General features: G+C 29.5%; 1 protein-coding gene across 4 annotated transcripts in view; it reads left to right on the plus strand.

Annotated features, from left to right (window-relative positions):
* The window catches only part of LOC129981703 (dual 3',5'-cyclic-AMP and -GMP phosphodiesterase 11-like), a 54,218-nt gene that overhangs the window by 4,805 nt on the left and 33,682 nt on the right, over positions 1-15,731 (plus strand). For all 4 annotated transcript variants that reach the window (XM_056092645.1, XM_056092643.1, XM_056092644.1 and 1 more), the window contains exons 2-4: positions 2,550-2,799; positions 4,661-4,939; positions 5,787-5,937. In XM_056092645.1, coding sequence (XP_055948620.1) covers positions 2,550-2,799; positions 4,661-4,939; positions 5,787-5,937 — 680 coding nt within the window. The remainder of the gene's footprint in view (positions 1-2,549; positions 2,800-4,660; positions 4,940-5,786; positions 5,938-15,731) is intronic.

Raw genomic sequence — 15,731 nt, forward strand, 5'->3', positions numbered from 1 at the left:
GCAACATGTTCATAAAAGTTAATTTTTTCCCATGCACGCGTAATATGCTCGTGCAGCTTAAATTTATTTTTGTTTTGTGGGAAATAAGTTGTTGAAATTATGATTAAATTATTTTTAAATTCATTAAAAATCGAAATTTAATTTATAGATAAAAAAATCAATATAATTGAAAAGATAATTTTTTAAACTTCAGCTTGATGTAAAAAATCATTTTTGTGCAATAATATTTACCTAAGTTGTAGCGAAAAACACTGAAATTTTGCTTAGTTTTTAATTAATTAAAATTCTAATAAAAAATTCAAAAAAATCGATTCGAAGTACACATTTACGACTTCCAAGGTATACATGCACCGAATTTGGTAGTTGTAAAAATTCAGTAGTTGTAGTTATAAATACAAGTTGATATTTGCTTAATATATTATTCCCGGTGGGTTGGAGCTTTTTGGGCGCAGTTTTCAGCAAAGAAAATTAAATATGCCTCAAGAATTAATTGATGAAGTCCACAAGAGTCATCTTGTCGGTTGTGCTTTTAATAACGGTCACATTTCAGATTAATTGCTATTAATTGATGAGACCCACAAGAGTCACCAAGTCGGTTGTGCTTTTAAAAACGGTCACATTTCAGATTAATTGCTATTAACTGATGAGACCCACGAGAGTCATCAAGTCGGTTGTGCTTTTAATAACGGTCACATTTCAGATTAATTGCTATTAATTGATGAGACCCACGAGAGTCATCTAGTCGGTTGTGCTTTTAATAACGGTCACATTTCAGATTAATTGCTATTAATTGATGAGACCAACAAGAGTCAACTAGTCGGTTGTGCTTTTAATAACGGTCACATTTCAGATTAATTGCTATTAACTGATGAGACCCACGAGAGTCATCAAGTCGGTTGTGCTTTTAATAACGGTCACATTTCAGATTAATTGCTATTAATTGATGAGACCCACGAGAGTCATCTAGTCGGTTGTGCTTTTAATAACGGTCACATTTCAGATTAATTGCTATTAATTGATGAGACCAACAAGAGTCAACTAGTCGGTTGTGCTTTTAATAACGGTCACATTTCAGATTAATTGCTATTAACTGATGAGACCCACAAGAGTCATCTTGTCGGTTGTGCTTTTAATAACGGTCACATTTCAGATTAATTGCTATTAATTGATGACACCCACGAGAGTCATCAAGTCGGTTGTGCTTTTAATAACGGTCACATTTCAGATTAATTGCTATTAATTGATGAGACCCACAAGAGTCATCTAGTCGGTTGTGCTTTTAATAACGGTCACATTTCAGATTAATTGCTATTAATTGATGAGACCCACAAGAGTCATCTAGTCGGTTGTGCTTTTAATAACGGTCACATTTCCGATTAATTGCTATTAATTGATGAGGCCCACAAGAGTTATCTAGTTGGTAGCGCAGGAAAATACTGATTTTTATGTTTTTGAAAAAATTATCCAATTTATATTTCTTTATAGCTTTTTAATTTTTTCTTAAATTCAATTAAAATGTGAGAAATAATGGAATTGTATATGGATCCCTAATATATCCCTAAATATACAAATTTCGCAATTGTTCCGTTTGTAAATTAGATAGGTTGGGAGAGTTATAGTTTTTCACTTTCACGTATGATTGACGAATCCTTAGGACCTCTTAATTAAATGCAGACTAAATGCTGTAATGATGTTGGTTATTTTTATCATTATATGGCGAAAAACACGCCATGTAATGGTGTAAGATATATATAGATTAAATCTCTTATTCATTACTTGATATTCATAATTCCTTTTGTAAAATATTTTTAAACACGAATTGTGATTATAATGGGGTCATATTATAGTCCACTGATTCTATTTGTCATATTATAGTCCACTGATTCTATTTGTCATATTATAGTCCACTGATTCTATTTGTCATATTATAGTCCACTGATTCTATTTGTCATATTATAGTCCACTGATTCTATTTGTCATATTATAGTCCACTGATTCTATTTGTCATATTATAGTCCACTGATTCTATTTATAGTTGTCCAGTTCATCTATCTTTTAAATTTTTGCGTACTGTAATTTTGCTTATTCTTCATGTAAACTAAATTTGTGTTAAAATCAATCTTTCGTCACTTTTAACAATGGGGAAAAGGAACTTACGGATTCAATTTCATTTCAGAAATGAAATATGCCATTGAAAAATTATGCAAAAAAGTTTCAAAAATTATAAAAATTCAGAAAAATTACACAAAAAATAAATTAATATAATATATATGGATATATAATTAATTTTAAGGTAGTATAAAAATAACTTTTGTGGAAGTTCATGGAAAAACTTCAAATTCTTGTTTAATTTTATATTAAATTTTCTAAAACAAATCTCACCAAGGTGCATATTTTCATCGTCCATAATATATTTGTACCTAATTTGATAAGTTTAAATCAAACAGTTTGACATCTAAGAGCAAAAACGCTCAGATATATTCTTCTATTATTAGTAGAAATTTAAACCTTATTTTATGTGATGTCATTTTAATGTTCATTTTTACTAGAAGAGACTTCCTCAGAACGTGAGAAGATTGAGTCTTGGCTGGAAGAACACCCCCAGTTTGCCTATGACTACTTCGTGCGAAAGGCCTCTCGTCAAACGGTGGCGTCATGGCTATTGTTGCACTCTGCTCCGAACGGAATGGTCCCAAAGAACTCTTCTTCAAAATCTAGTTCCATCAATCTGAATTCAGATACCGTCACACCTGTCCGAAAAATTTCGACTCACGAATTCAAAAGGAATGGTACTCTGAGGTAAGGAACACATTTTTTGTTCATTTCTCTTTATTATAAAATAAGAACATGGTGAACTGGTGATAAAGTCTCAGTTTCAGGGTTCGGCGTTCAAGTTCAAGGTTCAAAATCGATTCCACTAAAAATATGTTACTTCACGCTGTGAGACAAACATCCTCCCGTTTGATGTTTTGAAGGAAATTTGATGAGGGATGTCTGCTAGTATACGTGTAGCTCTCGTCGTCACAGCAGGATTCAAAATGACGAGGTCCACATCAAAATAGCACTCGTGTTGTTTAAAAATACAGCGTTAATGTGAATAAACTAAGGACCTCGTCTTCGGGATGAGTGAAGGGTTTTCGTATTAGTGGGGTTCAGAAATCAGACTATTTTTAACTAACCAATCAATATATTAATTTAGCTAAACATTGATTTCATACCGGTGGTGCCATTTAATAAGCATCTTGAGAAACATTAGTGTTTAGTTCCCATAATATTTATAAACTTGAATTACGAAATATTATTACGAATAAAAAAAAAGAAGTGTAAATTTCCAAATGTAATTTTATCAGCATATTAAAAAAGCTAAAGAAATATTTTTTTAAAATTGAAAATTAAGGAAAATTATAAAAGAGTGGACTGTCAGTATGTATCATAATAAATTCCTGGGCATTCACAAAAAGTTAAAATGCACTAGAAATATGTTTAAGATTTTCAACAAAACTCTCTAATTTCTTTGATTTGCACTTTTTTTCAGAGCATCTTCATTTTTAGTTATTTATTTCAGTTTTTACCATCTATAGCTCACAAGACGATACCATTATTATGAAAACGAATGCAAAATCATAATTTTATTTCCATAGCTTTAATTTATAAATTCCTGATTTAGACTTCACAAACATTCATGTAATCGCGGACATACTGCTATAGCTAGTTAAAAATAATAGTCTTTCAAAATCATTGCATTATGAAAAATTGAATTCTCTCTCTTTATATATATTATTTAATTAAAACAGATTTAAGAAAGTGCAAAAAATATAACATATATTGTTTATTATGTCTAGGATATACTTTGAAACTTCTTAAAATAAAGAATAAGTTGAAAAATGATTAATCATCTTAATTAAAAATAATAGAATACTAAAAAAATTTGCTTATCAGTTATATGTCTCCAAAATATAATTTAATGGAAATTGCATTTGTTTAAATAACTAATACTCTTAAAAATAACCCTAAGATTACAATACACAGAAACCACTTTTAGATTTTTTAAGCTACTTATACGTCACGGCCCTTTTCCCGAGGCGGACTTCACTCGTACATTTTCATTTACAGATCATATATTAGACCTGAATCAGAGAACTATCACCTTTGATTCAGTAGTGATATTGTCTCTATTTGTAGGACTTTGTTTCCAAGGCAGATTTATACGTGTACCAGCCACCATTTGCGCGGAGAGTCTTCGGCCGGCGGAGTTTGAATTCAAAACCCAAGGGATTCGAATTCAATGCCCTACCAACCAGGCTCTCCCGGCCTTCGGTCAAGGTGGTTGAATTACTAACCTGTGACGTTTTATTTTAGATTAGAGCCGAATTTTGGGGGGATCTCAGACAAAATGTTAGTATAATAATTGTAAAGCCAATCGTCAAAAGCAACTGGATACCACTAAAAATAAAGAATGAATTTACATCCAATTCAATGCAGGTTACTCTTGGTTATACATACAAATTTCAAACACAATCACAATTGAAGCAAAAGTTTTCAAATTAAATTTTAATTAAATTTTTGAAAATCATAATCATATTTTAAGGAGTAGATTTAAGTACACTGATAATAACACCATAATTATTAAACTTAAACCCATTTTTTTATTCCTTTTCAGACCCATCTTGCCCACTGTAAATGGTATCTCGAATTTTCAGAACTTTCATCTTCGAAAAGATACAGTTCATAACTGCAACAACCATATGAGACGCAAGAGTAGGCAAGAACTTCGAGCCCTCGATGAACAAGAACTGATCTTCGAATTAGTGAAGGACATCTGCAACGAGCTCGAAATCCGCAATCTTTGCCATAAAATCCTTCAGAACGTCAGCATACTCACCGACGCCGACAGATGCTCGCTCTTCCTGGTCAGGGGAGAGAAAGGAGATCCTAACAGGTAGAAACTTGAATCATCTTCGAAATGGTTTGTTCAATTCAGATACATTCGAAATACAGATTTTAGTATTAATACGTTGATTGAGTCACGTTTCTTAATGATTTAATTGAAAAAATAATATTGACCTTATGTATAGTCCAATAAATATATGTACAGACGAATTAATGGAATCAATTCATACTCTACTAAAGCACTTCAAATGCTTCAAATTTTCAAACGTGCATCTTTCATGTTTAAAAGGATGTGTCTCAGGACAGCGTTAAACAGTCTTTTAATTTAATGACAAGAGTTTTGCTTGCCACGAAACAAGGGCATCAAACGAAAAGACTTGAGGTTATCATTAAAATGGTAGTTTATAAGCAAGAATTTAAAAAAAAATATAGACCCTAGTGTTTATAATTTAAATGTATAACATTCATTTAGATTTCTGTTCATAGATCACAAACATGATATATATATATTTTAGCAAACGACGGGCAGTTATATTCATCATGTGAAACTAGTTCTATGGATATTGTTAGAGTGTCTTTTATTACAATAACAAAGTTTTATTCGTAAAAAGACTAAGATATTATTTTCTATATATTTACTTATGTTCATTTTATTCCACAATTTGCTGGGTAATTGACTCAATTACACTTATTTGACTAAATGGTATCTCATTTCTTAGGGTTATAGACAAATATCGCCAATTTTTTTTATTCATTTATAATATTTTTTAAAATTCATTACTTAGTGAGTTATCCGTTTGTTTATCAATGTAAAAAATTATTCTTTCACACTGCATATTCATCATGATTCATATAACTTTAAATGTGGCTATTTTACTAAAAAATTGTTTTCCCAGGTGTCTCGTGAGTCAGTTGTTTGACGTATCTTGCTGCTCTACCATGGAACAAATGCAACAAAAGGACGAAATAAGGATTCCATGGGGCACTGGCATTGTGGGCTACATTGCTGAAAGTAGGAAATCTCTCAACATATCAGACTGCTACCAGGTAATGAATTTATTTTTAGATGAATGGCGAAATCTCTTGACAAATTTCATTTCCTTTTGAGATGGAACAACACGACGGTGCTTAGCATAATCACTCACTGCCAATAAGAAGTCTGATCAATGCTGCAATGTCCGATCTATAGAGCGCCAAAACGCATACAGAAGCATATTCATCTTTATTATTAGTAGAGATAACGGCAATGAAAGGAACAATTTAACGCTTCATTTTTTTTCATATTGTAATCTAAAGCATCATCTAATTCATTTAGACAACTTTAATACTTAGTAGCGCTAATACTTTAAGAACACCTATTAGTAAGTAATATGTTTATGCATGTAACACGCATTCATCTGCTACAAACAAAGAAGGACGTTTACAAACAAAGCTACAAACATCTGCTACAAACAAAGAAGAATTCATTTACAAACAAAGAAGAACGGACTAATAATTTACAGTTATTAATTTGTATTACTGAAACGTAATTTTACAATGTCTTGGAGAATTATGTATAACAATCCAATTTATTAATTTAGGAAATTTATTTCCGTTTTTAAAATTTCAATAAAAAAATTTGCTTGTTTATAGACAAAACTTCATCGATAGTGTAATTGATGTTTGTAGAATCATGTTTAAGACACATAGGTTCGCAATCTTAAAGAAATAAGGAATCGAATCACCACAGAAATAACTATTGAGATTCTGCAAATGATTAATATCGCCTGAAGGAAAATAGAAAAAAGACTTGATGTTCTCCATGCAATAAACTGCACTCATGTGTAGGGCTGTGCCGATTTTCGATTTTTCGAGAAAAAAAATCGATGCTTTTGAAAAATCGATTCCAGTTTCTGAAAAATATCAATCAATCGAAATCATGATTATGAATAATAGTTCACGATAAATCGCGATACAATAAATCGATATTTACAATTCATTTGCGTTTTCGATTTCATTTTGGTTATCGGCTAGTATTTATTTTTGTTGCTTTTCATTCTTTTTCGCCTTCATACAGAATTTTTGTTAATATTTTATAAGTACTGTTATCTAATCTATAAAAATACTTGTTTTAAGCATGTCATTTTGGAATAAACTATTTTCGGTTCCCTAACTGAATGACCCCATTATGGAAAAATAATTGCGGTTATCAGAAGGTTGTAGGCTGTCCTTTGTTTAATCGCTAAATATACATCTTCAGAAATAAAAAATATAAAGGATTAATTCAGATTAAATTTACAATTTTATTCTCAGCTCACATTTTTACACTTAAGCGTTCTTGCATAAAGAAATTCCGTTATATTTCCGCTTTCGCTTAGCGGCTCACGATTAATCGCAATACAATTAATCGATATTCACAATTAATTCACATTTTCGATTTCGTTTTGGTTACCGGTTAGTGTTTATTTTTGTTGCTCTTCATTCTTATTGTTCTTCATACAGAATTTTTATAAGATTTCATATAGAAATACAGAATTTTATAGCATAATGAAATTTAATTAAAAAATTCAATAAAAGAAAGGCTATATAATTCTATCATTTCGAATTTGCCTCTTAAATTTAAAAAATATTCTCTATCTTAAAACGTGATTCTGATCTAACGCATTCTTTTAAAGTGTTTCAAAATTTTATTTCATATGTTTCTAAATATTCCGCATCCCAAAACACTTTATCTTTTAATCCGAATGTGGTGAGTTCATAGACTAATTTAGGAATGAAAAGGTTTGCTAATGAACATTTGGTGAAAGAAGCTGTCCCAGTTCTCTCTCTAAAACAAGTTGGACAACAGTCACATTTAGAGATTTAAGCTTTGAACGTGCAGTAAACAGATACTGCCCTTACAATAACGAATCCGTAGACCAAACCTCTTTTTTTAAAAAAAAAAAATTATGTCTATATCTAAGTGAGGTAATAGTTTCAATCACGAAAACGATTGAATCGGCAAGCAGAGAAGAAGGCCTACAACGAATAAACATTTAACCCCTTCGGTGCGTATTTTTTGGGGGACCATCCTCAGAAACTGAAATTTGCAATTTAATGTCATTGCATATACTGTGTACTATCCATCTTTTTGTCGTGGAAATGTTTTGCACACAAGGTGTGCAATCGGTCTCGAATGGGTAAAAGGACTGATAGCACTAAATATTCCAGATTTCATTTCACTCACATTGATTGGCATTGATGATAATTTTATTTTGTTTGATATTTGTGTGATTAACTTCGAATGACAAGTGCCGTTTACTGTTTGTTTTTTGTCTATTGTCAATTATAAAATATTATTGGATCATAGAAGCGCATGAAACGATTTGTTTGTAAATTTTTTTGTGTTCAAAATAAATGGCCATAATAAGTTGGCAAAGTTTTATGCAATCGGATGAACGGTAAGACGGCGCATAAAATACGAATAAACAAACAAACATTCATTTTTATATATTAGATGTAATAATTGTACTACGCCTGAAACCTTCGCGCAGGTGCAAGTAATAAACTGTCAAAGTTTTATCGCAATCGGATGAACGGTAGGACAGCGCATAAAGTACGAACAAACATTTGTCCGCATATATTAGATATCTTAAAAATAACTTCATAATAACTTGATAATATTCTAGTAATTATGGCCCCTTTCCAAATTATTACCTCAGGTTATCATAGTGTGAATATTTCTACAATATTCTGAAAAAATCAAAACTATTCAAACATGATATTTCCGAATTCAACTGAAAACTTTAGAATATTATCATTGATTTTTCACGCGTAATAACTAGACAACTGTTCATAATTTTTTTTTATTACATATATAGCTTCTTCTGATGGGAAAAAAAAAAAGAGAGAGAGAGAGAGAGAGATTTGCTTCTCAGGAATTTTGGATCATCAGTATTCTATGAAGGATAATTTAGACATTCCAAGGTCTCGTTAAATTTGATGCCGTCAATCTCGTAGTAATAATTACAAAATTGATAAACAGGCAAGAACTATCATTTCGGCAATTATATAAGCAAGATATCCTTGAAGATATAATGTAAAAAACTCGTTATTTTTAGTGAAATTAGTTAGAATTTATAAATGTATGCACAATCTATGATTCATTCTTAAAGCAATGATTTTTAAAACTGGACAGTTTTAGTAATCGTCAGTAATATTGATTCTGGCGCTATTTTATACATTTGCAAAAATTGATAAAAGTAATTTGAAGAACTGAGTTTGTTAAATTAATTTCTCTTCTTTTTTATGGAAAATAAAAAATCGCGTTGCTATTGATGAAATAAGCTTTGCATCATATTAGCCTAGAATAAAGGAAATCTATATAATATATTCCTAATTTAGCGGAGTTTCCTATAATGATGATAGTATACTCGATCTCAAAATACTGCAAATAGTGGCACAATAACTGTGTTACTTTTCTCCATATTGTTTGACACAGATTCAGAAGTCTGAAAATATCAAATGATAAATTCTGTCATTACAAAATGGCTGAACTGAATGAATTGGATAAAAAATTACATTATTTCAGTGTTCAATAATAGCAAGCATAATATAACTGTTACATATAAATGTTCATTATCTCCTTCTTAACCCCTTTTATCCGAAAGTAGAATCTACCGTTATGTAAGTTATCAAAGTTGCTCATGCGCCAGATGACGAAACGATGTGATATAATGTAATATTTAATCCCTAATCACTTAATAAATGCAATTTTTGATATAGTCATTAGAATCATTTATGACATTAATGACTAAAAGTCATTATGTATACATAATGTATACTATATTTTAATGACTAATTACATTATGTATACTTTATACATATTCATTATGTATACATAATGTATACTATATTTTTATGACTAATTACATTATGCATACTTTATACATATACATTATGTATACTTTAATGACTAAAAGTCATTATGTATTCATTAGTTTTGTTTATTTGCGAAGTAGTCGTATACTTATCCAAGTATAATCGTAGGATAATTTATATTTCAAAATCATATTTGGAGTGCATTTTTTATGCAAATATGTAATTTAAATGGCCGCCGTACTGTTCTTCTTCCCAATATTATATATATTTAATTTTGCGTTTTATAAGATGGTATTTTTTCTTATTCTTAAAGTAAAAATATCCTCGGCAATTAATACATTTTTTAATTCTAGTAAATGTATTTTGAAATTCTAAAATATGTATTTAAAATAAACACAATATTTGAATAAATTATTTTATTCTTTTGTATAAGCATTGTTCAATTTTAATTGAAAACATTCTTTATTGATTTTTAACATTTTAATAGTATGCTATTATTTCGACATAATTTACAGCTCAGTCTGGAGCAGAATATTCAATGAAGTAGCTTTTGCTGAAAAATAAATCAACACAAATAATTGCTCAATAAATAATATTTAGTAATGATTAGATCGCTAATATAATTAGCTAATTATATATGCAATTATGTATTAATGCATATATTATATATGCAACATGATTGGCAATAATGGATGATTGTTTAAATCAATTTCATGTTTCACTAAAAAGTATGTAATCTTAATTAAATTGCATTTTTTAGAAAGCTGTTCCGTGTAGCGTCTTTTCAAAAGTTGAATATAAGGGAATATATTATTAACTATATTTGCTGCAAAACATTTAGCTGATTTTCATTTTGTTTATACACCAAATTTAATTACAACGGAAATAAACTATTGTTGCTGTTTATTATAGTTGGTATTTTTCCTTAAAAAATTACTGCCTTCAGAGTAACAATAATTCAATAGATTCAGAAACCATTTTAAAATTGATTGATATTATGAAATTAATGCGAATAACTTGATGGATGAAATTGATATATATTATAAATATTTGCATAAATCTTATATAGCTTTAACATAATAATCGCAATATCAACAATTTGTTTCACTTATAATAAATAAGAATGCTTTTAATTTGTTTGTATTTTTTAATGATCAATATCAAATAATCATTGGAAAGTGTAATTAGTGAACTATGTTTTTTATATGATTTACGAATGAAAATGGAAAGTATATTCTCATAAAAATTCTAGAGTCATGGCGTATTTTTCAAAATATTTACAAATTCAAATCTATCAGTTTAATAGCAGAAATTAAATTAAAATTTGCATTAAGTTATATTTAGAAAGTCTTTTTAACAAAACACAGAAGATAAATTATTATTTAAAAAATGGTAATGTATGGAATTAAGATATATAGTTTAAGAACATATTTTAAAAATAATATAACTTTTTTTTATCAAATTAAAATGAACAATTATTAAAATAACATTTGAACTGAATAATTATTTTAAATTGTTTCTATTTAAAAGATGAGCCTTAGATTTAAGTGGGATAAGTTTTCGCAGTAATCTTTGTGATTCGTTGTTATAAAAATATATATATAATCAAAAAAATCTATCCTTTTCTTTTTCATAGAACAAAATTCAAGAAAATAAGTCAGCAATCGATGTTGCAATTATTGAAAATATAAAAATTAGAAATGTAATAATGATTAAACCCTTGATTTTTTTTAATGCTGACTAATAAAGAAATTTACCGATCGTAAATGAATTTACAGAAATTTCAAAATACTATTCCGATATAAAATAAAAACATCGAAATTAGAATGCTTTTTTGTTAAAAAAAAATAAGTAAAATTCTGGCACGCAATTTCAGAATTTGAAAATATTTCGTTTATACTTTTTTATGTGTTTATACTTTTTTGGAATTCAAAGAACTTAAGAAACTGTGGAGAAATCGTTTGCAAAAGTTTTGTAGAATATGAATATTTAAACATTCATTTGAAATATTGTGCAGCATTAAGCGATACATTAAAAAATATTGTCATGAGAACTTCTCAAACTGAATCAATAGGATAGAAAAGTATCGCCAGTAAAGAAAGAGTGCAACTTTATTTTTTTTTTAAAACCTGTCAAGATTTCTTTCTTCCTTGTTCAGCGTTTGATATTTATAGCAAATAAGAAGAAGAATCTGATATAAGTTACAGCCTAAAAAGGCATGAATATCCGATTAAAAGTTTATTATTCTATCCACACCATCTTTAATTACAGCAAAAAATTTTATAGCCTGTAATTTCTGTATTTAGCATTTTCATTTTTAATGAAATTTCCTTCTCTTTTTTTTCGGTTTAGTGGGTAGAATTTCTGAAAGTTCTTATTTTTCTGATTGGTAGGAGTGTTTGGTGAATTAAAGTATGACCTAATGAGTTAGTTATATAAAGTACAATGTTACATTGATTTTTTCTCTTCAGACCCTAAATAAGGATACTAGATGTCTAGTTTTAACACATACTATACGCATGATTCGTTCGTATTATGGCAATGTGTCTATCCATAATACTGGCAATGTGTCTTAGTTTATTAAACAACAACAACAAAAAAAATGTATTCAAATATTTGTTGAATCGATTTTTAATATCAGCGATGAAGTTTGAGTAGGAATCTTAAATAATTATTTGAATTAAAAAAATTTCGAGACTTATAAAACATATCAATATATTAAAACGAGTATGTCATATCACTGAGACTCTGATCCGCCAAGGCACATGGATAATAAATACTGATTCACCGGACCGAAGCAAATAGCAACACTGGCGGGAACTGTGGTTGAGCCCTAAGGGCCATCACCGACCACGGTACAATCCTTCCAGAAGGAAGACGTCCCGTCATCGATGGGAGGAACCAGACCCCCATCTTTTCATGTACTCACCAGGGTGGTGAGATCCAACCACCATGCCAGAAGCATCTCATCCTCAACTACGAGGTGCCCCCCGGGGGGTTATTAAAACGAGTAAAAAAGAATCTTCTTTTGAACTTCTTTTTGGCATGAACTTTTCGTATTCCTTGCTGATGTAAGAGACAAATTGGATCTACAGGTAGGTACTTCAAGAAATAGGTGGAGATTCGAGTAGGCGTCCATTGAGAGACCTGCATATGGTTGTAGGAGGGAGTACTAAAAATTTTTTCCCGAAATTTTCGAAGGAGTCAGGAATTTTTTTTTTATTGTTCCTAGGCGAACAGTTAGAGTAAGTCTAGTTGATGAAAAAGTCTATTAATTAAAATTATTTTTTCTTTTATTAATTTGGGAGGAAAAAAAGAATGAGGAATTTTTCTGTGAGGTTTTTAATCTTTTTAAGGATTTTAATGGTTTCCTTTAAATCGTGTAACTCAGGAAGGCTATTTTTGTCTGTATATTAGTTGACTTGCTTGGTTTGTGTGGTTTCTGAACTTGCTCCATTCTTCTGTGCTATTTTGCTGCAGGAAATAGCAGTTTTCTCTTAATTTTTTTAACATTATTCTTCAGGGTATTTTGTGTAAGATTTAATAGACTGATATGAGGCATTCCCTGCAATAAATGCACCGTAATCTAAGAGCCTAGGTTTTCTTTTCACGAATTGGTGCAAATGGACTAGATTTTTTTTTCTTTGTTTTAACAACTCTGGGCTGAAACTTGCCATTTCATTTGATGTAGTATGGATCGCGCAATTCCATGCCCTATAGTTGAAATTAGCACTGGAACTTTAAATAGTTCTCGGCAAGTTCGATATATACTTTCACTTAAAGTAGGTGTTTTATACTGTCAATGTTTCGGAAAGTATCTGTTTTCTTAACCCATAAAAGAAAAAGTGTGTTTAAAAACATTCGTCTCCAATTTATTATCTGTGAAATCCTATCACTTGAAAATTAAGGGACTGTAAATCTTTAATTTCATCCTTGCAGTGCTTTGCCGGCATGCCTTTAATAATGATTTTCAGTGATTGTTCACTGAATATAAACGTTGAATAACATACATTTTTTTTCTTCTTAATTTCAAGTAGTTCAATTTTCTTAGTTTCATCTTGCATATTCGTCGGGTTTATTCTGATGTATATTTTTATTATATTTTTAATTAGTATATTTTTGTGTTAGGAGAATTCTGACAAATATCTTAGAGAGTAAATTTGTGGTCCTCTGAAAATTTAAGGCTTATAAACAAACTAGTTTTTCTACGGTTGGGATTTAATTTGATACTTTTTTCCAAAATTAGAAATTTATTTTTTACTAGCCGCATTTGGCACCAGCCGGTTCGCCAATCTTAATGTTCGTTAAAATTTTAATAATTAAATATTTTATGCAATTCCTACTTTAATACCTTCTTCATTAAAATATTTTAAATCTTCAAATTTTGATAGTCATATAATTCACTCATAATATTATAAAGGCCTTCAGTCATAACGTAATATGTATCTGTCTAATTTTCTGTTAGCTCCCGTAGAAATTATGCTTTAAATTAAAGTGGAAAGGATTAATATGCAATTAATATAATAATATTTTTTGCTGAAACAAAGCATTTTTTTAATATGTTTACTGAAAACAGAGTCACCGAGCGTTTAAACTTTATGGGCACTAAAGAATATCTTTCTTAATTTATATAATATCTCAAGAATTTGTCAACAAAATTTTCTCAGATTCATCATGAGCAGATCGGTTAATTAATTTTAAATGCATCAAACACTAAGAAAATAAAACGAACCGTAAAAATAATCTGTTGAAAACAGGTTTTAAAAGAACTACTTAAAACTATAAGCATATACAAAAAATATATAACTAACATAAATACAATTTAATTACAAAAGCATGCAACTAACCTAAAAATAATTTAAATCAGGTCCACATCCGTTGATAATAATTGTCAACAATCAGAACTCAACTCGTATGCGTGAATTTTCAATGCCAGTTGCGGTAAAGCAAATGCTACGCCAGTTGGGGTAACGCTATGCAGATTAGAAATTTTTAAACTCCTTTATTCTGTTTTATTTTAATTCAAAAGTACTTCAGAAGGAATCTGAAAGATCGACTGATTAGCAATGTTTAATTTTAAATGCATCAAACATTAAGAAAATAAACAGAATCGTTTGAAATAATCGACCGAAAAATCTTAAGCTTTGCCTCATTAGAGTGAGAGAAAAAATTGAAGTCTTACTCATTTGGCGGTAGGGAAATGAAAAGATTTTTTTGGCGGGAAAGTTAGTTTTTAAATAATAATTAAAATTCTAATTAAAAATTAAAAAAAAGGGACCCCAGGTGAGCATTCCAGACCTGCAAGATATACATGTACCAAATTTGAAATCTGTAAGTCAAACGGTCTGGCCTGTAGAGCGCCAACACACACACACACACACATTGAGCTTTATATAAGTACTAGCCGCCTTTGGCGACCAGCCGGTTCGCCAATCTTAATGTTCGTTAAAATTTTAATAATTAAATATTTTATGCAATTCCAACTTTAATAGATTCTTCAGCAAAATATTTTAAAACTTCAAATTTTGATAGTCATATAATTCACTCATAATATTATAAAGGCCTTCAGTCATAACGTGATATGTATCTCTCTAATTTTCTGTTACCCCTCATAGAATTTATGCTTTAAATTAAAGTGTAAAGGATTAATCTGCAATTAATATAATAATATTTTTTACTGAAACAAAGCATTTTTTTTAATAATATGATTACTGATAATAGAGTCACTGAGCGTTTAAACTTTATGGGCACTAAAGAATATCTTTCTTAATTTATATAATATCTCAAGAATTTGTCAACAAAATTTTCTCAGATTCATCATGAACGGATCGATTCATTAACAATGTTTCATTTTAAATGCATCAAACACTAAGAAAATAAAATGAATCGTTTAAAATAATCGGTCGAAAACAGGTTTAAAAAAACTACTTAAAAAACGATGTACTTAACTATAAGCATATATCAAAAAATATATAACTAACATAAATACAATTTAATTACAA

This window comes from Argiope bruennichi, chromosome 8, assembly GCF_947563725.1.
Source record: "Argiope bruennichi chromosome 8, qqArgBrue1.1, whole genome shotgun sequence".
NCBI classification, from domain to species: domain Eukaryota; kingdom Metazoa; phylum Arthropoda; class Arachnida; order Araneae; family Araneidae; genus Argiope; species Argiope bruennichi.